Genomic DNA, 25300 nt, shown 5'->3' on the forward strand with positions numbered 1-25300 from the left:
TTCCAGCGCTGCTCTAGAGGGCTGGAGTGACACGCCCACGCTGCCCTCTGACCCCTGGAGGTCAGAGGGTAGCATGGATGTGTCCTTCCAGAGCAGCCGCCATCCCCCCTCTGCCCCACAGAGCAGGTAGCTGCCTGTTCCGTTGGGCAGAGGAGGCTTCCCTGCCCGGCTCCTCCACCACCCAGCGCTGGAAGGAAAGGTGAGTGGAGGGACCAAACCGGAGGCGGCTCCATGCAGAGCCGCCCCTCCGGCTCGGTAGATCTTCAGAGATGTGGAAAATGGGTCCAAATGGCTCTTTGAGTGGTAAAGGTTGCCGACTCCTGCCCTACAGGGTCACCACAAGTCGGCTGCAACTTGACGGTACTTCCCACCACCAGTCTTCACTTGGATGCTATTTCAGGCAAATGCCTCCCTGCATCACAACCAGGCAAAACGTACTAGATACAGGTTACACTACCTTAAAAACCAAACACACTAGTAGTTAGGTTTGACAACCTCCAGGTGGTGGCTGGAAATGCCCTGGGCAAAGGCCTATTTCAGGTTTGTTGGGAGCACAGAGGTGGAAAGAGGAGAGTCATGTTTGCTGCCCAGAATTATTGTTAGATAGAAAGGGAAAGTGCCAGTGCCCCACATTGTATCCCACACTGTGTCCCCACCACCCCTTAACATAAAGTAGTTGCAGCTTTACCTGCTCAGTAAGCAGTGAGGAGCCTCCAGAGGCATATGGAGGGAAAATGGTGCCCGGAGACAAGCCTCCACTGGCTGCTCCCCCCACACCTGGGGGTGGGGCTCAGGAGCAGTGCCCCCCGGCTTCTTCCCTCCCCACAGAGGCTGGGGGTGGGCCTTGGGAATGGGGCCATGCTCCTGAGCCCCTCTCTCCCAGGGGCAGGGCCCTGCCCTGAACCCTACCCCCAGCCTCTGTGCTTTTAAAAGCACGTTTCCAGAGGCTGGCAGTGGCTTCTGCTCTCCCCAGGCTCTGGAGAGGGCAGAGGCCGGGCTGTGGGGGGTCCAGAGGGCAGAAGGGGCGAGAGGGGCAATTCCCCTCCCTCCCTCACCCCCCCTGCAGGTTCCTAGAGGTCAGCTCCTGCTCTCCCCAGGGCCTGGAAAGCTGGCTTGTCACCTTTGGACTCCCTCAGTCCCTCCCAAGTCATTGCTCCCACAATGTGGGCGGGGCCAAGGGAGTCTGAAGACAATGTCATGTTTGGGCTTTCTCGGTCCCACCCACATCGATGACGAGGGAGCCCGAAGATGAGGTGGCAACAGGACTTTCCGAAGACATCCGGTCACGTGTGGGGCAGATTTTGGACCCCCCTCGTGACCAGATTAGTTGCACTTGTGGACAGGGGTTGCCCTTATTTCTGGGCAGATATGCCATTGGGAATCTCAGAAGGTTTCCTTCTCCATCTGTACCAAAAGAATTGGAGAAGAATAGCAAGCTGGCATGGAGACCAATGAGGGCTTTTTGCAGGAGGAGGAGACAGACAATCGGAATAGGATAGAGAACAGGAATAGCAATAGAACAGGAGAACAGGAGCAACCACAACAGAACAGCTACATATCCCTCTACTGAGACCAGACCCTCTTCATGTCTCATACCCGGATTTTAACTCGGACTGTCGGCGCACCACAGAATATCGGATAGCGATAGTGCATGCCTTCATCAGATTGGGCAGCACTTCAGTCTGAATAATGTGCACACGGAACACAACCATAGTCAGATAATTAATCTTCTCAGTTCCTTGTCTGATGTACTGGCCATCTGATAGAACCTGGAGTTTGTGGGGAAAAGGGAAGGTAGAAAACCATATGTATATGAACATGCATTAACAAGACATTTTCTTTAGTGGCATTCTGCCTTTGGAATGTCTTCTGTCTGGCACATACTTCTCTTTCTTTTAGGTACCAGGCTAAAGCACATCTTTTTACCCAAGCTTTTGATTAGGAATTTTATCTTACCAGCTTTTCAATTGTCTGCTTTGTTCTATGGGTAGTTTTATGCTGCTTATGTCTAAAAGCTTGTGTTTTTTAAATGTCTTGATTTTTTTAAGTATTATGATTTTATAATTGTGAGCCACCTGAAGCAGGACTCCGATAAGTGGCACAGAAATAAAACTGATGAGCATTGAAATGTGTAAGTTAAAGCATTAGTAGTTAAAGTGTTATACAAACATATTAATATTCAAACAAGTGAATTAAGAAGAGTTTTGAAGAAGAGTTTGGATTTATATCCCCCCTTTCTCTCCTGTAGGAGACTCAAAGGGGCTTACAATCTCCTTGCCCTTTCCCCCTCACAACAAACACCCTGTCAGGTGGGTGGGGCTGAGAGAGCTCCGAGAAGCTGTGACTAGCCCAAGGTCACCCAGCTGGCGTGTGTGGGAGTGCACAGGCTAATCTGAATTCCCCAGATAAGCCTCCACAGCTCAGGCGGCAGAGCGGGGAATCAAACCTGGTTCCTCCAGATTAGATACACGAACTCTTAACCTCCTATGCCACTGCTGCTCCTACTTAAGGTATTTAAGATTATTTGCGGGGGGGGGGGGGGATCTGTAATGAAATGTAGCCAAACTGTAATAATTATTTAAGTAAATTAGAATTCTGGCAGGAAGTCAGTTTCATTTTATAAAATGTATGCAGGAAATGTTGCTTTCTTGTCTTTCTATTCTTTTTCTTGTTTTTAAAAAAATCTTATTTCCTTTTTCTCAGGTTTTGTTCTCGCTTAACTGTTTGTGGTGATTGTAAACTTGATAAAATTTTTTAATAAAAATTAATTTTAAAAAGAAAGACATCAAGGTTTTTTTGGGAGGAAAACGACAGCAGCAGTGAGTGGATAAGGTGTCTGACTATGGCATGTAGAGCAAGGTAGCCAGTGTGGCAAGGCTGTAGTCCTTAAGCATTTTAAGCTTTTGCAAGATTCTGCTTGCAAAATGTTAAATACCCCTTCATACCATGAGGACTAGACACTTGCTGTTTTAAGGAAGATCCCAGGAATTCTTCTCAAGCTATCAACATTCTCACCTAGATGACAGATTCTGTGAGAAATTCTGTCCTGAAGGTAAACCTTGCTTGCCAGAGGCCCTCGCTTCCCCTGCCCAAGAGTACCTGAGAGAACCGGGACAGCATGTTTTCCTTTGGAATGCGAACATTTTCTAACATGAGATAGCCATTGTCAGCCTGAGCAAAGTTCATTTTGGGACCAATGTCCCCCACCGTTACTCCTGAAGGAAAAAAGACACAAAAAACAAACAAATTATACCCATCAAAATGTTCCATCATACTCAGCAGTGATTCATATGATATAAAGTCCTTGTAGCTGTCAGAGATCAATTGTAATCTAGCATGTACTAGGAGAACTCCTCTGAGAAGCAAAGGCCCTCGATCTATCTGGGGTTGGTTATTTTGGCTGCAAGTCTGGGGAGTGAGAGCAATATTTCCTCATCTTTTCAGGGGGCCAAGGCAAATGACTCCAGCTGCAGGCCATTTGGCACCCAGGCCTATGAGGGAGGGACAGGACTTTTAGGCACCCCTCTTCTATTTAGGGAGCTATAGCTTGAACATTAGGGCCAGTTGGCTCTTGGTGTCAGCCTACCCACCAGAGGTGGGATCCAGCAGGTTCTCACAGGTTCCCGAGAGTAGGTTACTAATTATTTGTGTGTGCCAAGAGGGGGTGACTAATTGGTGATTTTGCCATGTGATTCTTGCCTTAGTTACGCCCCTCCTCTCAGCAGTAGCGCACAGAACTTGAAGCAGTCTAGCAGGAGGTGCATCGGCGTGCGTGGCAGCCTGTGCCTGCGTGCATTCGTTTCCCGCCCAAGGACCGGCACAGCGGCTGCGTCCTTGCCACAGCCCGCCCAAGAATGCTCGCCCCGTCATGCCTGGCTACGCCCCCATCATGCCCCGCCCAGCCCCATTGGCACTATGCCACAGTTTGAATCCCACCACCATGGGAACCTGTTACTAAAATTTTTGAATCCCACCACTGCTACCCACCCTACCTTGGTTTAATATTTTAACAGGGGGTTTAGTGTGTGGGTTAAGTGCACTCTGTTGGCAGTTTTGATATTGGAATGGATCGTTTTGAGGAAAGATAAACCAGCATGCCTGCCTCCCTTGGTCTGGGGACTCAACAAGGGGTTTTGAAGGAAAGCATCCGGCATTGGGCAACAGTGCTTGGGCACTGTTGCTTGGCTCCAGGCCTAAGATGGCAAGGAAACAATGCAATGGGATCCCTGGATGTGCCATCCTGTGGTGCTCCCCCAGTAGACAGGCTGGGATGAAGGGATTATGTCACAGCCAGAAAGGTGGGTTGCCCAATACCGGATCGGCGCCCTATGCGGTGTTGGTGCTCCTACATGCCTGTGGTGCTCCTACAAGGCAACAGCCAATTTCTTTCCAAGTAGGATGCACTCTGTAGTTACTCTTGCCTTCATTCTCCCTTCCTCACACTCTTGGCCCACGCCACAACTACATTCCTACATATATGATCCCAGTCAGGGGTGGGATCCAAAAATTTTAGTAACAGGTTCCCATGGTGGTGGGATTCAAACTGTGGCGTAGCGCCAATGGGGCTGGGTGGGGCACGACTGGGGTGGGGGCGGGCATTCGGGGGGCGGGCATTCCTGGGTGGGGCTGTGGCAAGGACGCAGCCACTGCGCCAGTCCTTGGGCGGGAAACGAATTCACGCAGGCGCAGGCTGCCACGCACTCCGGTGCACCTCCTGCTAGACTGCTTCAAGTTCTGCGCGCTACTGCTGAGAGGAGGGGCGTAACTAAGGCAAAAATCACGTGGCAAAATCACCAATTAGTAACCCCCTCTCGGCACACACAAATAATTAGTAACCTACTCTCGGGAACCTGTGAGATCCTGCTGGATCCCACCTCTGATCCCAGTTCAGATGGGAATCAAGTCATTCAGAGAGACAGAGTTTAATCATCCCTCCTGATCAGTTTTCCTGACCTGAAATGGTATCTGAGAGCCACTATTTTCCAGTTGGGAGAAGTAATGTGTAGCTCATCATTATACTTCAGTTTTCCGCAGTGAAGTCAATAGCAGCTCCTTGGGACCATTTCAGATCAGGAAAATAGGACTGGGGTGAGGATGGAGGTGGGATTTAAGCTATAGTTGAGTGATCCTTTTAGACCACCATTTCCAAAAAGGGGCATTCTTTACTCAAGATGAAGGGGGACAGATTGTGGACAGGGGGTCCTTTATTCTAACAAAGATATTTCAGGCCAGATTTTCTGGTGCTAGAAAAAAAAAACAAAGTTTAGATGCATTTTCCAAGGATGGTTTGTAGCCAAATGTTAAGGCATTCTTATTTAACAGTGAACAGATACAAGTGTTGGGAAGGCAACATGACATTTTGATTCCTACAGGCTAAAGTCCAGCATCTAGGAAAGGAAAACATTCACTGTGGAGTAAATCACCTGGAGCTGGCGAGTGATCTTGGAGGCTGCGGATCTGCACTATGAAGGGATGTATCCCATAACACTTTCCCTTAATGTAAAGCTGAGCAAAAACCACAGCATGTGTTGCTGTTCGTCCCACTGTAAATAGAAGGAAAGGGGGGGGGGGGCAAGAGAAAAAATTAGTATTCTCATACCTTAGCACACCTTAGCTTCACAGATGGAGCAGTCATTCACATTTGTAATTAGAAAGAGGAGACTCAAGGAGCAGCAGTGATGTAGTGGTTAAGAGCAGGTGTACTCTAATCTGGAGGAACCGGGTCTGATTCCCTGCTCTGCCGCCTGAGCTGTGGAGGCTTATCTGGGGAATTTAGATTAACCTGTACACTCCAACACACACCAGTTGGGTGACCTTGGGCTAGTCACAGTTCTTCTGAGCTCTCACAGCCCCACACACCTCACAGGGTGTTTGTTGTGAGGGGAAAAAGGGAAAGGAGTTTGTAAGTCCCTTTGAGTCTCCTATAGGAGAGAAAGGAGGGATATAAATCCAACTCTTCTTCTTCTTCTTCTTCTTCTTCTTCTTCTTCTTCTTCTTCTTCTTCTTCTTCTTCTTCTTCTTCTTCTTCGGATTCAGAATGGGCACAGACAGCTCACCTAACTCACATGTGAAATCCACTGGTTTCTCAAACTCTGTCACAAATCAAGTAAATAACCTGAGGAAATTCCAATCTAGAAACTCCCGCATAAAGCAAAAGAGTTTCAGATTTTCTAATCTGCATTTTTTTCAGGGCAGCTCCTGAAGTCCACTTGCAACTGCAACTGCCCACAAGCCAGGAATGACTCCTGAACTCTGGGCGTTTCCCCACTCAGCATGATCCCCCCTATGCCGTGCGCTGCTCTCAGCGTGCGGCATCCCTGGCGCGCGCCTGGGCATCCCCACGAGCACGGGGTCATCAAAAGGCGCCCTTTGCAAAATGCTACCCATAGAATGCAGCTGAGGGGGGGGCGACAGCTTTGTTTGGCGTCCGGTGACCAATGCTGTCGCCGCCCCTCTCGTGGGGAGTGCCGGGGGACCCTGCGCTACTCTCCTCAAGTAGCGCAGGGCTTAAGGTAAGTGGGGAAAGGCCCTCTGTCACAGGACAGAACAAAGATGTACTGTCTGCGTGTGTGCAGACAACACTCTTTATATTTAGACTTCCCAATGTAATTTTTTGTCATGATCTGGGCCTGTTTTGACCCAATCCTGTCATGCCTCCCGGGTGGGATGTGGAATCCACGCTCTGGAACTGTTTTCTTAACTTTGCTTTCAGCCTAATCAACTTAGAAGGCAACTGCTAGTTGCTTGCTGCTATGCTTCAAGGCATTGAGGCATGTGGGTTGTTTGGCTTTGGTGAAGGCCATAAAGTCAGCTTCCTGTGAGAGCGGAGGGGGGCCTTTCCCCCCCCTTGGGAACCAGCGCCGACAGACTGGCGTAAGGGGGAGGACGGGGTATAATGTGAGCTCCCATTACACACCAGCCTCCCCACTTACATCAGCCAAAGTTTGCAGAAGTATCTTCTTAAATAAACATGGCACCAATCTGCAGGTTTAAGTATCTGCAGATTTAAGCAGATTTACTATATTAAGTATGGATACTTAATATATTTGATATAATACTTCCCAAGCACTGGAAAAACATCTAAAGGAAGTAAAGAATATTAACAATTAGGGTATTTAATATATTTTGATACTTACAATCTCCTGACCACCACTTCATGGCAGAAATTTTTGGTGTGTTGAGGATGAACTCCTGAGTGGTAACATCAAAAATGGCCATGGTCTCCAAACCCCGCAGAAAACTTCCTTAACAATAACAGAATTCAGATGGACTTAACATTTCAGAACATTCCAAGGTCAGCAGCTGATTCAACAGCTACTAGCAAGATCCAGAGACTTTCCTGCGCGGGCACCCACCACAATGGGGCCAAACTTCTTTTGAACTACACCCTAAGAGGCACCTCAGTTTAAAGTAGGTCTAACTCTGGGTTCCCCGATGCTGACTCAGGACAGTGGTTGGGGCCACTGAAAGGAATCCCAGCCTAACCTACCTCATCTCCTTCCATATGTTTCATGCTACAGTGAGTGTGTGTTAAGTGCTGCCAAGTCACTTCTGACTCATGGTGACACCATAAATTAATGACCTCCAAAAAGTTGGCTTCCACCAGGGCTTTGTAGTCAGGTACACCATGGCCCAGGGCTTGGACTTACACCGCCTGAAACCATTTAGCTCTCTGGAGGGCTTTCAGATGGCGGGTTTTTGCTTTGTTTTGATTTTTCTGCACTCCCTGCCCAGTCTGAATGCCCTCTGGAGATGATATGGCAGCATCATCCCCAGCCGACTGAGGCTTTGGATTGGGCTGTAAAAATCTTAAACAATTGAAAAATCAATCTATATATATAAAAATCTATCAGTGCGTTTTTCTGCTGACAGGTAATCTCCCAAACTACTGGACCGATTGCTTTGAAATTTTCACACAATGTCGCATTTGCATGTGGCCAGGTTTCCATACTGTTTCCACACCTCCTGTTGTGTACATGTCACAACTGTTCCAGTTATTGTGTACATGCCACACCAGTGACAGTTGGAACCACTGTTCTGTTCTGCAACAGCGCCATCTGCTGGCCGTCAAAGCAACACCCTCTGATACAAGGGAACCAACCATGCCTTCTTTGACAACTACTGCCTTATGGAGTGAAAGGGATGGGCTCCGCCATCTGGACATGACCCACCCACTCTAGCGAAGGAAGGGGAAGGTAAGGGAGGGTCCGGGGGTTTGCTGGACCAAACGCTCTGAAATTTCAACACAATGTAGCTCATGCCTCCCAGCATGTTTTATGCTAGTTAATTCGCCTGCAAGGGAAGAGAGTGAAAGGGACAGGATCAGCCCACCTGCACATGGCCCACCCACCCTAGCAGAGGAAGGGGAATGTTAGGGAGGGACTGGTCAGGTTGCCATGCAAGGGAACAAGAGAGAGGGAGGGGAGCAAGGGGTCCCTTGCCCCTCCCCTCCCCTGCAATCATTGTGCAATGACACATGTTCGAACTGTTCGCTTCCCCTTTTCTTTCTTTTCCACTTCACTAGATGGATTGTCGAAGGCTTTCACGGCCGGAATCACTGGGGTGCTGTGTGGTTTCCGGGCTGTATGGCCCGTGGTCTAGCAGCATTCTCTCCTGACGTTTCGCCTGCATCTGTGACTGGCATCTTCAGAGGATCCTCTGAAGATGCCAGCCACAGATGCAGGCAAAACGTCAGGAGAGAATGCTGCTAGACCACGGGCCATACAGCCCGGAAACCACACAGCACTCCAGTGAATAGATGGGCCACCTTCTTTGGGCACACATAAAACTGGACCCCATGACCCCAATCTTTCCCAACCTTGGGAGTTCATCTAAGGACATCACCTGCAGCTACACTTCAAATCTGGTGCATCTATCTTTAAAAAAAACCTACTCCCTCAGAATCCCATAGGGCAGTGATAGCAAACCTTTTCGAGACCGAGTGCCCAAACTGCAACCCAAAACCCACTTATTTATTGTGAAGTGCCAACACGGCAATTTAACCTGAATACTGAGGTTTTAGTTTAGAAAAAACAGTTGGCTTTGAGGCGTGCGTTACTCAGGAGTAAGCTTAGTGGTAGTCGGTGGCTTTGCTTTGAAGCAACCGTGCAACTCTTCCAATGGGTGACTCATGACCCTAGTAGGGTTTACTCAGAAGCAAGCCCCATTGCCAGCAACCGAGCTTACTCCATGAAAATCAGTGGGGTTTAACAGCGCTTAAAGTGGGGTTTAACAGCGCTTAACAGGGTTACCTACACTGCTTCCCCAAAACTAGGTTGGTTTAATGCTAAGAATCGAGCCCAGAAGCCCAGGCCAGCCTAGATGTGTGTGGCTTGGGGGGGGGGGGGGGAAGGACGACTCTGTTTGCGCGTGCCCACAGAGAGGGCTCTGAGTGCCACCTCTGGCACCCGTGCTATAGGTTCGCCACCACTGCCATAGGGTTTAATAGATGCTCCCTCCCCAAAAAACCCCACATCAATAGCAGGATTTGGCTTGTTTCAGATTTTCTAAACATCTTCAGGTCTATTAAACCTGAATCTAAAAAATACTTTAAAAATTTGTGCACACCCCTATCCTTGAGTGCACATGAGGTGCAGGCATTTGGACAGATCTTCAGGCAACGGCTCTGGGAAGCTGCAAGCAGTTTACAGACTTACCATGTCCCAATTCAGTCTGGGCATATGACCCTACTATATAATGTTTCTCTGCCAAGGGGACCCACTTGGCAATCTGCTCATCTGTGCCCAACCCCAGAATGCACTTCATAAAGACGCCGTGCACAACGAATGCCAAGTCATCGCCAAGAGCCCTGCCAAAAGGACATGCAAATTATGTTACGGACAGTCGCCCCAAATGTACAGTCCACCAGGTGATCCTAAAGTGACCCAGATGGAGCTGGTTCCATTTTCAATGGCATCTCAGCACTGCATTTTAAATTAGCAGTGTTTTCTAATCGTGCTTCTCTGATGAGCATCCCTATATCGGCAGAGGCAAATTTACTGGTGGCCCCTGGCCCCTCCATGATGCAGCACACCCTGCAGGCCAAAAAGCAAAAAAACCTAAAAAAAACAAAAAAACCCACAAATGGCGGGCGGTGCTTCGGACATGTAATGGGGGGGCTGAATCCGAGAAACCCCTTCCTCTTTACCTATGTCCTTGCTGCCTCCCAATTCATCAGATGCAGTTTCTGGCTTGGATCTGACAAACCCAATACTGTATCCCACACCCTTGACAGGGGGTAGTCGGTTCTTCCTCTTTGGGAACTCTTGCTTCATCCAATCTAAATCAGAAGTTTTAAGGTGCCCAATATCATTTAACAACATCAGGTAGGTTACGGGGATGGGTGGTTCTTTCACATCACCTATAGCAATATTTATTTTCGGGTCCATCAATAGCCCATCCCATTTCATCCATCTTCTTGGAGAGATAAACAGCCCTTCTGACAGCACCTTCGTATCTCTCGTTTTGACTCTGGAAGTACTGGTTTTCTCTGCTAAATTCTGGGTCACTCTGGAGAACGGCATCTGCAGAATATGCAATACGATTTTGGTTTTTAAATCAGGCCACAGTACAAGGATCTCCTATTGACAAGCAGACTTCCCATTGCATGGACAATCACTGGGGGGCTTTAAAGTAAGAATTGCCACTGCTTTAGATAAGCTCACAGAGAATTTGAAATAAAATGCTCCTCTAAACCGTCTGAGTGTTCCCTTGAATATTTTAATCTACTGAAACACCTTCTTCCCCCTAGCCCACAGGTGTCAAACTCGCGGCCCTCCAGATGTTATGGACTACCGTTCCCATAATCCCCTGCCAGCATCATGCTGGCAGGGGATGATGGGAACTGTAGTCATAACATCTGGAGGGCCACGAGTTTGACACCTGTGCCCTAGCCACTGGTTATAAATGGGGCTTATATGATGTTTCAGAGTGATGTTATTGTTTTATGTAAAATGTTCCCTTGAGTCCACAAGGCCAGTGTACAAAACTAATAAAACAAATAAATAAAATATGAAGAATATATTTAAAAATATTATGAAGTGGAAATCAGTTTGCAAACAAATGTAAATCCTTGTGCAAGGTAAATATGGAGTGTTTGCTGAATTACACTCTAGGCCTGCTTAGAGAGTACACATACTGTACGTATATCCTGTTGTTGAACTCTTCAGAGCGTCTATTTTAAGACAAGTAGTATTTATTGTTTGAGCCATTGGCTATAACATCCAAAAATACATACAGTTAAAACTTTCAGATTAAAATAATAAACTTATCTTTAGGTTAAAATATAAATGATTTATTTTCACTACATCTGAATTAAAATGCCCCATTTGTGTTCTCTACAAAGCATTCTTTATTCACATATTTGTATCTGCTTTTCTCCACAATGGAATCCCAAAGCAGCTTATAACATTATTCTCCCTCCCACCAATTTGTCCTAACAACACTCTTGTGAGGTAGGTCAGGCTAAAAGAGTGTGAATGGCTCAAAGTCACCCAGCAAGCTTCCATGCCAGAGTGGGGATTTGAACCTGGATCACGTAAATCCTAGTGCGCCACTCTAGACACTTCAACACATTAGAGTGGCCACCCTCTATATGTTAGAAGGGTTGTATATTCCTCTGCCACAGAACTCAACATGCCTGACCTTCTTTGTTGTAGAATACTCCTCCTGAGTCCTAGTGCCTACTTAGGCCTGCAGTTTGCAAAAGGCAAGTATTGGTGACAGTCGTTCAATGAATTATAAATGATCTTGTATCAAAGTACCATGTTCAACAATCTGCAAAAGAACGGTTTTGACAAAGGCAGAATATAACAATGAATGATGATTACAGTTAGTCATAATTATTTATTTCAAACTCTAGAAAATTTTGGGTTTGGAAAACAACTTATAAACATTATACGAGAGATTTATAAAGGAGGAAAGGCAAAAATAAGAATTAATGACGGGTGGAAAGGAATTGTAAATATTGAAAGGGGAGTGAAGCAAGGATGTCCATTATCACCACATCTGTTTATATTGGCAATGGAATTTTTGGCAGAAAGGATAAATAATAACAGAAGGATAAAAGGTTATAAAGTGAATCAAGAAGAAAAAAGGTTAAACTTATTTGCAGATGATATTTTAGTAATAACGGTGAATCCGGTTGATACAATGAAAAAGTTAAAAATAATTCGAGAAGACTTTCAGAAATACTCAGGATTAAAAGTTAACATGGAGAAAACAGAAATAATGGGGGTTAATGTGGAAAAAAGACAAATAGAGAGAGGATTAGTAAAAAAGTAGATTAAATATTTGGGTATTATACTAACACATAGAAAAGAGAAGATGTTTAAATATAATTATGAAGCAAGGTGGAAAAAATATTAAAACAAATAAAAGAATGGGATAAGAAGACCTTATCGATCACAGGAAAAATCAAAGCATTAAAAATGTGTATAATGCCGAAAATGTTTTATTTATTTCGAACTCTTCCGTTGGAAATTAAGAAGAAACAATTTGAGGAATGGGATAGAAAGCTGAAAGCTTGGGTGTTTAATAATAAAAAACCACGAATCATGAATAAGATTATATACATGACAAAAAATTCTTTCGGTTGGGGGATCCCCAAAATGCAAGAATATTACAAACATTCCAGACAGAGTCTGATGAGTATTAACGAGTATAATGTCGAAAAATGTGTTAATTTTGAAAATATGAAATAAATGAAGAGGAGTTGGCGTTACATGGTATTTTCAATAAAGCGGTAAAGAAAGGAAATAAAAAAGCAATAGGACCAAGAAAGGTGTTGCTAGATATATGGGGAAAATGGAGAGGTAAGCGGATGCCTGGCACCCCTGGATGTGGCACCTTTGGAGATAGTAGAGGACAAAGAAGGAAAAAAAGTGATAAAGCTATTGAAAAGAAAAGAAATTCAAATTGTGGCAAATTTATGATTAGGGAAGGAGGCGAAATTATGACATTACAAAATTTTAGAGATAGGTGGAAACGAGAACTGGTTGGTTTTGAGAGGCATTTGGGAAAGGGATAAAGGTTTCCGCACGGATAAAAGGAGAATGTGCATAATGTCGGCGTCTGGAACTATAATGGAAAATAAAAAGGGGAAATTTTGGGGCATATATACAAACATATGGTGTTGGAGATGATAAGGAATTTCATGATAAGAACATTGAAACAAAAAATGGGAGAAGGAAGGATTTCTGAACATGCGGTAATATTGAAAAGAATACTTAATAGACAGTTGGAAAAATATAAAGATTGAGAAATATATGGAGTTAGAAAGAAAAGTGGTATTAAAATGGTATAGAACACCAAAACAACTAGCATACATGATAAAAGGACTTAGTTCTAAATGCTGGCACTGTGGAGACCAAGAGGCATATTATAGCCATATGTGGATAGAATGTACAGAAGTAAAAAAAATTTGGACAATTGTATTGTTATATATCGAGAAACTGATGAAGATAAATATTGATTTAAATAATGACTTAATGTTCATGGGTGTAATGGAAGACAGAAGGGTGGATAAACAAAATAGTTATATGTATAAAATAATGATTAAAGCAGCCCATGCAACAATAGCCTTGGGCTGGAAAGAAAAGAAAAAATGGACACTTCAGAAATGGTTAGAATATATCTGGGAACAAGTGACACTTGGTATTTTTGATATATTAACCAAAAATAAGACGTGGCAAGATAAACAGAATGAAATTTTGAAGATATGGGTAATATACGTGGACAGGATGAAAGAAGCTCGAGTCAATGAAGAAATATGGGAGAAGAGGCTACAGAGAATGAACTTACTGCGGTTTGTGTGACAAAACTATGAAGAAGAAGTAATGGGGGGAGGGAGAAAAGGGGGAAAAAGTATTGTTTGAAAATGTATGAAGAAGGAAATTACTATAAATTGTAAAATTCAAATGATACAATAAAAAAATTTAAAAAAACAATGAATGATAATTCGCATATTTGTTTGGGATTATATACTAATGTGGAAGCATATCATTTTCTTGGCCGTTGCATCTCAACTGACTGTACTAACATCTTTTTCGGACGCAGAGTATGAGTGGTAGCTGGAGATCTCCCAGAACTGAAACTGATTGCCAGACTACAGAGACCAGTTCCCCTGGATAAAACAGCTACGTTGGAAGGTGGATTCTGTGACACTCCCTGATGAGGTCTCTCCCCCTCCTCCCCAAACCCTGCCTTCCTGAGTGTCCACCCTCCAAATCTCTAGGCCCCTTCCGCACACGCAAAATAATGCGTTTTCAAACCACTTTCACAACTGTTTGCAAGTGGATTTTGTCATTCCGCACAGCTTCAAGGAGCACTGAAAGTAGTTTGAAAGTGCATTATTCTGCATGTGCGGAATGAGCCCAGGACTTTCCCAACTTAGAGCTGGCAGTCCTAGAACACACTGATTTTGGAGTGTGTTTAAATAAATGGGTTTTTGAAAATACTGAAGCAGCCTTATTCAGTACCTTTTATCTGCAGGCGCAGGGCTGTCTTTGCTACGGATGTTGATCCAAAATAATGTTTGATTCCTGTTCCAAGTTTGATTCTGGGCTCATAATTAATCAATCCAGCCATACTAATTCCAGTTATGCGCAGTGTGCCATGCACAATTGGGATCAGTCCCAGAATTTTAGGAGTCTTCAAGGAAATGCCCTCATTACCCTCTTAGACCTCATTAGCCCCTTCAATGGATCATTCTCTTGTAGCCTCTTCAACCTTCCACAATGCTCCATGCATGTGGCCATGAGCCTTTTGCCAGATTTGGATCCAGTTCTTTGAACCAGGCTCAGAGAGAAGCATTTCCAAATTTCTGAAAAATTTTCCACAGAGAGGGAAGGTGGCAAGGGCCAGGTGCATGATACTGAACAACGGCAGAAGCCACAAGCCAGTGGAATGTCTTCCCCAGACCATGAAAGGCCTCTGCCCAAAGCTTCCTTTGGTTCCCAAGTCCTGAGTAGAACACCTGAAGTCAACCGGCAAATGAGACCTGAAGGAGAGACTACGGAAGATCCAATGGCAAATACCCGCACTTACTGACTTTCCTCCGGATCTGGGTGTTTTCAGCCCCTCCATCCAGTATGTTGGTGAGTCTCTCGACGCTGAAGGAGGCAGTTTTCCTTTCAGTGTCAAGATCAGGGTTCACGTCTGGTCCAGCGGAATTCTGGAAACCTTTAATTACATCCCACAAGGCCATTCTGGATGTTTAAGGAACACTGAGAAAACAGGGAGGAAGAAAACACTGAGGCTACTTTATTGTTTTATTTGACGGTTTTCTGATGCCTTACAAGGAAGGGAAAAAAACTAAAATACAGAAGGGGACTGGAGAAAGACAAGGACCCATGCAAACTGTGAAGACAGCATGATTATATTTTTGAAGGAATCAATTGGTATACCCCTTGACTCCCTTCTACCTTTAACTTGTTCCGAATCGTATACATTATTAAAACAAAAATTGTTGGTGAGAGAATGGAACTATTTAACTCTGGCAGCGAGGAAAACTTGTTCACCTTTACATCTAACAACATAACAGAATGGCCTCCTATCTGTATCATCTGACCAATCCAGTTCAGAGAAGAGTTTTTTCACTCGCTCGCTTCAATGTTTTCCCTTCTGCCATACTATGAGGTAGATATAACAATCTAGAAATGTGCAAAAGGGCGTGTTCATGTGGTGCAAATCAATTAGAAACATTAACTCACCAATTATTCCGTTGTCCTAAATCGGCAAGTATTAGAGTCAAATACTCTAGGTTGCTTTCTATGATACCTAGCGAGCTGGAAGAACTAAGCAGACTATTGTTCTTATTAAATAATTCTGATGCTACATTCTGTGAAATGGCTGCGAACTTTCTGCTGGAAATATCCCACAAGCAACAGTATGTCTGAATCAACTGAATTTGTTATATGTTGTAAGTTTGTATTTTGATGCGATTTAGATGTGATTTTATACTGTTTATGCCAAATAAAGGCTAAATGAAAAAAAATGAAAAAGAATATTTTTGAAGAAGTGATGGAGTATCCTGAGATATAAGCTAGTGAAAACTGGCAGGAGAGAAAAAAAAGGTCTAGATATATCGACCAACCCTAGATATAACTGCATAGCAAATAAAGGTAGACAATGGCCCCTTCCACACATGCAGAATAATGCACTTTCAATCCACTTTCACAATAGTTTGCAAGTGGATTTTGCTATTCTGCACAACTGCAAAGTGCATTGAAAGTGGATCGAAACTGCATTCTGCATGTGCGGAAGGGGCCAATGTGATTGCATTTATGTTGATTTGAAAGTATAACAAATTTGAGATGGGAAACGTTTGACTTCGGTTGAAGCAATTAATAATGTCTATCTACAGTTGTCTTCCAATGAAGTTTTCAAGAAATAAGTATCAACCAGGTACTTGCTAAAATAATGACATGGAATTGGGTTAGCATAATAGGATAACAACATGAAATGGGGTAGTATAACAATGGGACATTGAGTTGCATTCCACTATTTTTGGAATTGACATTATGACAGTAAGTTGAGATTTTCTCCATACTTTTGAATTCAACCTGGAAATTAAAAAACAGAAACAGTTATTAATCGCCATTCAGGACTCTTTATACATGCTGTATGGTATTTAAAGTATATATTAGCCTATAACCGAGCTTTGGGAAATACAGTTTAAGTGACATTGAATTCATTATATATTATAGTTTCCTCATACTGTTATGGTTGGCTACTCTTTTCAGCTCACTTGTATCTAGAGATCTGAACTATGATGTTTTGCCACAAGATTGAGATTTAAAAGGATGCTATTCCTAGTTGCTCCCACAGAGTGAGGCTTCGGCATTCCGCCTTTCATTGCAGATACATTCAAAATGGAAATGGAGCGTCCATATAAGGATGATGCAGCTGATGTGCTTGGGGCCTTCTAGGACATTCACCTTCCTCTCCAGGTGCCATACTACCCTGTTTCCCTGAATATAAGACATCCCCTGAAAATAAGACGTAGTAGAGGTTTTGCTGAAGTGTGAAATATAGCAGAGGTGGGATCCAGCAGGTTCTCACCTGTTCCCGAGAGTGGGTTACTAATTATTTGTGTGTGCCGAGAGGGGGTTACTAATTGGGTCCGCTTTTCCATCTCCACGCCCTCGCCTCCCCGAGAGGCATACTGCCTTTGAACGTGAAGGTTCCATATAGCAATTGCGACTAATAATGCAACTCCCTGAACTGGGTTAATCCCTTTCAGGTACTGCAGTTCATTGATTCTCAGCCTTTCGTACCTTTTATCTCACCAGTCTCTATCAAAGAACCTGTGTGTTTCACCATTGCTGTGTTCAGATTTGTGAGTTGGGGCATTTTCTATAATGTGTTGATGATTTAGAAATGACCTGGTGCAAAAAAATTTTTTCGGGTCTTGGTGGGGTAGCTGCCCATAGGGGACTCAGGTTTTGCCCAGGGCTCAGGTTTGCCTAGGTACGCCCCCTTTGCTGAGGGGAGGGGCTGGTGAGGGAACCTGTTACTAAAATTTTTGGATCCCACCACTGAATATAAGGCATCCCCCGAAAGTAAGACGTAGCAAAGTTTTTGTTTGGAAGCATGCCCGACGAACAGAACACAGAAAAATAAGACATCCCCTGAAAATAAGACATAGCGCATCTTTGGGAGCAAAAATTAATATAAGACACTGTCTTATTTTCGGGGAAACCCGGTAGCATACCTGGACTATGTTCTTTTAGAAAAAGATCTTAGTAAGACAAATCTGATGAAAAAGAGAATACTGAGGACAGAAGAAACATGAATGCCTAGAGGATTTCAGGTGGATGCTCCACAAAATGGCACATCAGTTTGGAAGCAAAGGCCGAGTCAAACGTCTATGTGCAGAAAGCAACTGGGTCATTATTCCTTGCTTATTTCACCTCAGGCTGGTATACTGAGTTTGGCAGAGTTGGTTTACAGCAAGCACTGGTCATTTCCCCTTCTCTCACTATTTTGCAAAGGTCTCAATCTTTTTTTAAAAAAAATTGTAGACACTTCAGGCAAGCGACCAATCTTTTCGGCACTGTAAAGCTCCTGTAACATTGTCTGTCTCCGTATAACAAATAGCTAAGAACTGCGCATTGCATTTCAGTCTAGGCCCGTTGAACTCTGGGGGTTTTCTTCTAAAAAAAAATACATAGAGGAATTAGGCTATGATAAAAAGAAACCCAGATTTCCAATAAGATCCTAAAAAAACAAAGAACCAGGAGCAGGGGGAAAGAGAGAGGAAGAAACAGCAAGGAGCTCACAGAAAACAGGTGTCAACTGTTTATGGAACCGAATGCAATCAGTGGATCCTCCATACCTTGGATCCTATATCTTGCCCATTCAATAAAGCCATAACCTGGAGACATCCTACCCATTTCAACCCCAGACTTTGCAGCCCATGCAAAAAAAGAATCTTGGGACAACCACAATATTAATGAACGTTTTATTCCAACACAAACAGGTCTACAGCTCACTTTTTCAGCTGTGGTGCAGAGGTTAAGAGCGGTGGACTCTAACCTGGAGAATCGGGTCCATTTCCTCACCCCTGCACATAAAGCTCGCCGAGTCCTTTCAGAACTCACAAGGGGCCAGTTGTGGGGAGAGGAAGGGAATGCGATTGTAAGCCACTTTTGAGACTCCTTACAATTGAGAAAAGCCGCAGTGGTGGGATCCAAAAACTGGTTCCGATGGTGGTGGGATTCAAACAGTGGTGCCACCGCACGCACACACCTCCAGTCCCTGTTGGGCAGGGAGGTTGCTTTAGTAACCCCTTCTCGGCACTCAGAAAAAAATCAGTAACCACTTCTAGAGAAGTGGTGAGAACTGGTTGGATCCCACCTCTGAAAAGCCGGTCCAAATCCAAGCTCTTCTTTAGAGCCACGTTTACAGCCCTTGCGCCCTTCAATTGGAAGCGAGACGACCGTAGCTCAGCGGCTGCGGCGCTCGAGGTTCAACCTGCCATTTCTCGTCGCTGTTAATATTTTGCACGAGCTTCGCGATTTCATTACGATGTAGCGACCTGACAACTTCGCTGCCGCTTGTTCGAGACTGAGCGACGCCCCGACGGCACAGCCGGGAGCAATCTTGGGCAAGCCTCTGCAGAGGTAAGCCCTACCTTACGCAGTGAGAGTCCCTCCGAGGAAGGCGCTCTTAGGACCGCAGCCTCGGTCCCCTGTGTGCCAATCGCCCATTCCGAAGGGCAAGCCAGAGAGAGCCAGTGTCACCTACCTCTTTCCAAAAACCTCCTCGGAGTGACTCGATCGGTCCCGCGGGCAGCCTTGGAGAACCACGTTGTCCGGCTGTCATTGCGAGGCAGCTTTAAAGATTGGGGGGTCTCCCACGCCCCTCCCCTCCTAGTTTCCATTGGGCGCCCCGTTTTCGCCCAGTGATGGGCGTGGGGCACAAATGACGAGGCGTGGGTTTGCGCGCGTGTGGAGCAGACAGTGCGTGCCGTCGGGGATGCGGGCTGGAGGTTGTGCTTCCAGAAAGTGATTTGGCCAACTTTACCCTGGGCCTTTCCCCACTTTTCCTGCTGCCGCCATCGCTGCACACTGCTCTCAGCGCGCGGCATCCCTGGCGTGCTCCCGGGCTTCCCCACGACCCTGCGCTCTGCGCCCCCTCAGTCATTCCTGGCGCACTCTTGGGGTTCCCCACACGGGGTCATCAAAAGGCGCAGTTTTCGCCAGCGCCAGGGTTCCCGCGCGCTGAGAGGGTGTGAGAGCGGCAGTGTCGGGGCGGCTGCGCTGTCGCTGCCCCTGACTTGGGGGGGGGGGGGCTTTCCCCACTTACCTTCTGCTGCTCGCTACTCCGGGAAAGTAGCGCAGGGTCCAGCGGCGCTCCCCACTTGCAAGGGCAGCAACCACACAGATGCCCCGATGCTGCCGCTCTCGTGCCCCCTCAGCGCACGTCATTCCTGGCGCTGAAGAAACTGTCGTGGGGAACCCTGAGAGCGCGCCAGGAATGACGCGCGCTGAGGGGGCGCGAGAGGGGCACGCAGCAGAAGGTGAGTGGGGAAAGCAGTGGGACCCCGCGCTACTTGCGGAGAGTAGCACGGGGCTTAAGGTAAGTGGGGAAAGGGCAGGGTAAGACTGCAAGCTTTTGTGCTTTCTGGTCAGATTTAATGGGATGGTGGAGACCCGTGTATGGACTTCCACTCATATATTTTGTTAGTCTGGGCTCCTCTTTCATCAAACCGATGGAGTGGGGGTTCACTGCCCCTGATTCCTCTCCCGTGCTCTGTTTAATGTAGGAACATAGTTGAAATAACGCATGTCAAATTTTCTGCTTTAATCCAGTTTACACACGTAGGCATGATAGGGTACCTTTTATCTTGCTTAGTGTTAGAGTATTGCTGACTCTGGAAAGGAAGCCGCTGCCCTGAACAGCGATAGGATGTTTTGGAGGACTTTAATTCACAGGGTCGCCATCAGTTGAAATGGACTTGACATGCACATATATTGATGCCTACTATTATGGAGACTCTAGTGGAAAAACTACGATCAGACGATTCTTGAGCCATTCCATTTTTCAGAAAAGGAAAACAATATTCGATAAATCCATGACAAAAAGAGACCTCCCACCAGGTGATGTTGAGCCATTCCAATTCCTTTTAAAACAAAACCAATATTCTGGTGGGTTTTCCAGGCTGTGTGGCCGTGGTCTGGTGGAGTTTGTTCCTAACGTTTCGCCTGCATCTGTGGCTGGCATCTTCAGAGGTGTATCACAGAGGGAAGTCTGTTGACTGTTAACAAACTGTTCACAGACTTCCCTCTGTGATTCACCTCTGAAGATGCCAGCTATAGATGCAGGCGAAACGTTAGGAACAAGATCCACCAGACCCCGGCCACACAGCCGTCAGAACCAGTTGAATCCGGCCGTGAAAGCCTTCAACAATACAACAGTAGTTAGATTCATCCATGACAAAAAGTAGGCATGGATGTCAGAAGAAACTGAATTGCATGTGGCTCAAAATGTCAGCTTCAGTGTGTTTAAAGTCTGGGATAAAATTTCATCGCAACTGAATGGAAAGAATTCCATTTCATCGCAACTGAATGGAAAGAATGAAAAGTTGACTCTCTTTCCTATAAATATTTTGTAGGTATTCTGAATGAAGAGGTAATCCTAGCAAAAGAGTACTAAATCAAACCTCTAAACTAACACAGCGTCTTCTTTCCAAACTGGTTTCCTGCATGTGCAGGGCCAGTTTTGTAACTGTCTCTTCCAAAGGTCACAATTTTGAGTGTCTTCTGGGGTAAGGTGCTTTGCCCGCAGGTCTTCATTGATTGTGTCCATCCACCGTTTTTTGGGTCTGCCACGTGGGCGGCATCCACCAGGTTCAAGGTGCAGGGCTGTCTTTGCTACGGATGTTTCCTCACGGCACATGACGTGGCCATACCTGCCTCATGTACTGGTCAATTGGTGTTATTTTAAGTCTTTGCCATATGTCATCATTCGGCATATGGTCGAACAGCGTCAGGTTTAGCATCCTCATTTCCATTACATGAAGGGCTTGTTCATGTTTTCTTGTTGCTGGCCAGCATCCGGCTCCGTACAGTGCTACTGGGCAGACAACTGTTTTGTAGATTTTAGCCTTCAGGTGTTCAGGCATTTTCTTGTCACACAAGATGCCAGTGGTTTGCCGCCATTTCAGCCATGCAGTATTGACTCGTGACCAGGCATCCAGAGGTGGGATCCAGCAGGTTCTCACAGGTTCCCGAGAGTAGGTTATTAATTATTTGTGTGTGCTGAGAGGGGGTTACTAATTGGTGATTTTGCCACGTGATTTTTGCTTTAGTTACGCCCCTCCTCTCAGCAGTAGCGTGCAGAACTTGAAGCAATCTAGCCGGAGGTGCACCGGCGTGCGTGGCAGCCTGCGCCTGCGTGCATTCGTTTCCCGCCTAAGGACCGGCGCAGCGGCTGAGTCCTTGCCACAGTCCCACCCAGGAATGCCCCGCCCCGGAATACCCGGCCACACCCCCGTCGTGCCCCACCCAGCCCCATTGGCGCTACGCCACAGTTTGAATCCCACCACCATGGGAACCTGTTACTAAAATTTTTAGATCCCACCACTGCAGGCATCTGTCAGTGTGTTTCCATCAGCTGAAACCAGTGACCCAAGGTATTTGAATTCAGTGACTTTGTTTATTTTCTGGCTGCTGATTTCGATTGTTCCATCTGTTTGGGGGCCACATTTGAGGAATTCAGTTTTTGGAATGTTCAGACGTAATCCATATTCTGTGAGCCGATTGTTCATTGAGGGCAACTGTTGCTGTAGCGCCTGGCGGTCTTTGTCGGCAAGTATGACATCATCAGCATACAGAAGTGTCCCTGGGTGTGCCGTCTGCAAGTCAGCGGTAAGAGTATCCATGCAGAGTATAAACAGCAACGGTGATAGGGCAGAGCCTTGATGTACGCCGGGACTGATGTTAAAAGGTGGGGAGATTCCTGCTGGACACCGCACCATGCTTGTTACTTTGCTATATAGCATTTGCGTCCATTGCACATATTCTTCTGGGATTCCATGTGTCCAAAGTTTCAGATTTATTCTGAAAACTCTGATTTACAATGCTTATTCCTTAGCAATCATTGTTATAACTTTGTTTAGGATTATACTTGAAATATAGTGCGGACTTGCTGTTGAGCTTGTTTGGAAAGAAGTTCTTCCTAGTCCACTTTGTTCTCCTCATCCTGGAGCCCACTTGAATGAAACTAACCCGACTGTAGCTAACTGGTGCATGATTTTTTTGGATGCTTTGGCAGTAAATCCTATTGGGGTGCTGTGTGGTTTCTGGGCGGTATGGTCGTGTTCTAACAGCATTCTCTCCTGACGTTTCGCCTGCATCTGTGACTGGCATCATCAGAGGATCTGATAGTAGGAAAGGAAAGCAAGTGGAGTATATATACCTGTGAGTAACAATGAAGATAGCAAGGTCAAAAGGTGAGGGCATCTGATCTTGCTATCTTCATTTTTACTCACATGCTACATACTTCATTGTTACTCACATGCCAGGCTACTTCTATTCGGATGCCCTCACCTATTGACCTTGCTATCTTCATTGTTATTCACAGGTATATATACTCCACTTGCTTTCCTTTCCTACTATCAGATCCTCTGACGATGCCAGCCACAGATGCAGGCGAAACGTCAGGAGAGAATGCTGCTAGAACACGACCATACCGCCCAGAAACCACACAGCACCCCAATAGGATTTACTGCCAAAGCATCCAAAAAAATCATGCACCAGTTAGCTACAGTCGGGTTAGTTTCATTCAAGTGGGCTCCAGGATGAGGAGAACAAAGTGGACTAGGAAGAACTTCTTTCCAAACAAGCTCAACAGCAAGTCCGCACTATATTTCAAGTATAATCCTAAACAAAGTTATAACAATGATTGCTAAGGAATAAGCATTGTAAATCAGAGTTTTCAGAATAAATCTGAAACTTTGGACACATGGAATCCCAGAAGAATATGTGCAATGGACGCAAATGCTATATAGCAAAGCAACAAGCATGGTGCAGTGTCCAGCAGGAATCTCCCCACCTTTTAACATCAGTACTGGCGTACATCAAGGCTCTGCCCTATCACCATTGCTGTTTATACTCTGCATGGATACTCTTACCGCTGACTTGCAGACGGCACACCCATGGACACTTCTGTATGCTGATGACGTCGTACTTGCCAACAAAGACCGCCAGGCGCTACAGCAACAGGTGCAATCATGGAACAATCGGCTCACAGAATATGGATTACGTCTGAACATTCCAAAAACTGAATACCTCGAATGTGGCCCCCAAACAGATGGAACAATCAAAATCAGCAGTCAGAAAATAAACAAAGTCACCGAATTCAAATACCTTGGGTCACTGGTTTCAGCTGATGGAAACACACTGACAGATGCCTGCAGTGGTGGGATCCAAAAATTTCAGTAACAGGTTCCCATGGTGGTGGGATTCAAACTGTGGCGTAGCGCCAATGGGGCTGGGTGGGGAACGATGGGGGCGTGGCTGGGTATTCTGGGGGCAGGGCATTCCTGGGCGGGGCTGTGGCAAGGACGCAGCTGCTGCGCTGGTCCTTGGGTGGGAAACGAATGCACGCAGGCGCAGGCTGCCACGCATGCCGGTGCACTTCCTGCTAGACTGCATCAAGTTCTGCGCGCAACTGCTGAGAGGAAGGGCGTAACGAAGGCAAAAGTCACATGGCAAAATCACCAATTAGTAACCCCCTCTCGGCACACACAAATAATTAGTAACCTACTCTCGGGAACCTGTGAGAACCTGCTGGATCCCACCTCTGGATATTATTACGAAACCCGGCAGGATTTGACAAGGGATGAACAATTCTTAATTACTGGAGACCCTATACAAATGTTAACTATAAACATTTTATTGAATATTCAGTAATTAAGAATTTTAGCTGCAGGGGACCAACATAGATGAAGAAGAAGATTAAATTATTTATTAATTTATTTATTCAGTTTCTATCCTGCCCTATTCCCGTAGGGCTCAGAGCGGGTTACAACGTAACATTTCTAATAGTATAATGATAAAAACTTTAAAAATAATATATAGCACTAATATAGCACTTTGAGACTTTAGTGCTAAAACCAAAATTAAAACAATGTTAAAACAGATGGCGGTACCCCCCCCCCTTCCCCCGGAGGACGAAAGAAGATGACATATCGCTTCATTTAATTCGGCTGGCTAAGATGCTGTTTTATTGCAACTGAATGTTTTGTAAATATGTTTCACAATATCCACCCATTTTCAAATATAATTTCTTGTCTAAACAATGCTTCTTATGATAAGAGCCCCATAGATGTCTAGGTTTAAGTTTATTCTCTAGCTGTCTAGGTTTAAGTTTGTTCCGTATTCCCAGTATGGCATTCCCCCCACCCCAGGGATGAGGCCCCTAGTGCTGGAGGCTTCCAAATAAGTCTGAAAACACAGCGTTGAATAATCAGCCTTTCTTCAAACTTTCAAATTTATTTATTTATTTTAAAAAATGATGTTTGTTTATTTGGGTGCTACTTGATATGTTCACAGGGTATCTTCTGTTCTCACAAAATATGCAATTACTCATCAATTCACTCAGTCATAAACCTCCCCCACCCTGCGGAAAGCAACAATGACATTTATTTCGTTTAAACTCCGCTTTTCCCACACAGACTCCGATGAATTTGTATATGAGCGCTTGAGATTTCATGCAGCCACTGCACAGTCAATCTCTCGCTATTGTACAGTATACGAATAACGAAGGAAATGAGTTTTTGTGGGTAATCAGT

The 25300-nt window shown here is 45.4% G+C and overlaps 1 protein-coding gene across 1 annotated transcript in view; it reads right to left on the reverse strand.

Moving 5' to 3' along the window:
• Nucleotides 1–19302, reverse strand: part of LOC125429068 (peroxisomal acyl-coenzyme A oxidase 2-like) — a 32572-nt gene extending 13270 nt beyond the window's left edge. The window contains exons 1-8 of the mRNA XM_048489838.1: nt 19249–19302; nt 15046–15224; nt 10361–10523; nt 9657–9808; nt 7137–7244; nt 5424–5543; nt 3100–3215; nt 1597–1769 (exon numbers count right to left, since the gene is read on the reverse strand). Of these exons, the coding sequence (XP_048345795.1) occupies nt 1597–1769; nt 3100–3215; nt 5424–5543; nt 7137–7244; nt 9657–9808; nt 10361–10523; nt 15046–15205 (992 nt within the window). The 5' untranslated portion in view covers nt 15206–15224; nt 19249–19302. The remainder of the gene's footprint in view (nt 1–1596; nt 1770–3099; nt 3216–5423; nt 5544–7136; nt 7245–9656; nt 9809–10360; nt 10524–15045; nt 15225–19248) is intronic.
• Between the last annotated feature and the right edge of the window lie 5998 nt (nt 19303–25300).

This window comes from Sphaerodactylus townsendi, linkage group LG03 (genome assembly GCF_021028975.2).
Source record: "Sphaerodactylus townsendi isolate TG3544 linkage group LG03, MPM_Stown_v2.3, whole genome shotgun sequence".
In the NCBI taxonomy this organism is placed as follows: domain Eukaryota; kingdom Metazoa; phylum Chordata; class Lepidosauria; order Squamata; family Sphaerodactylidae; genus Sphaerodactylus; species Sphaerodactylus townsendi.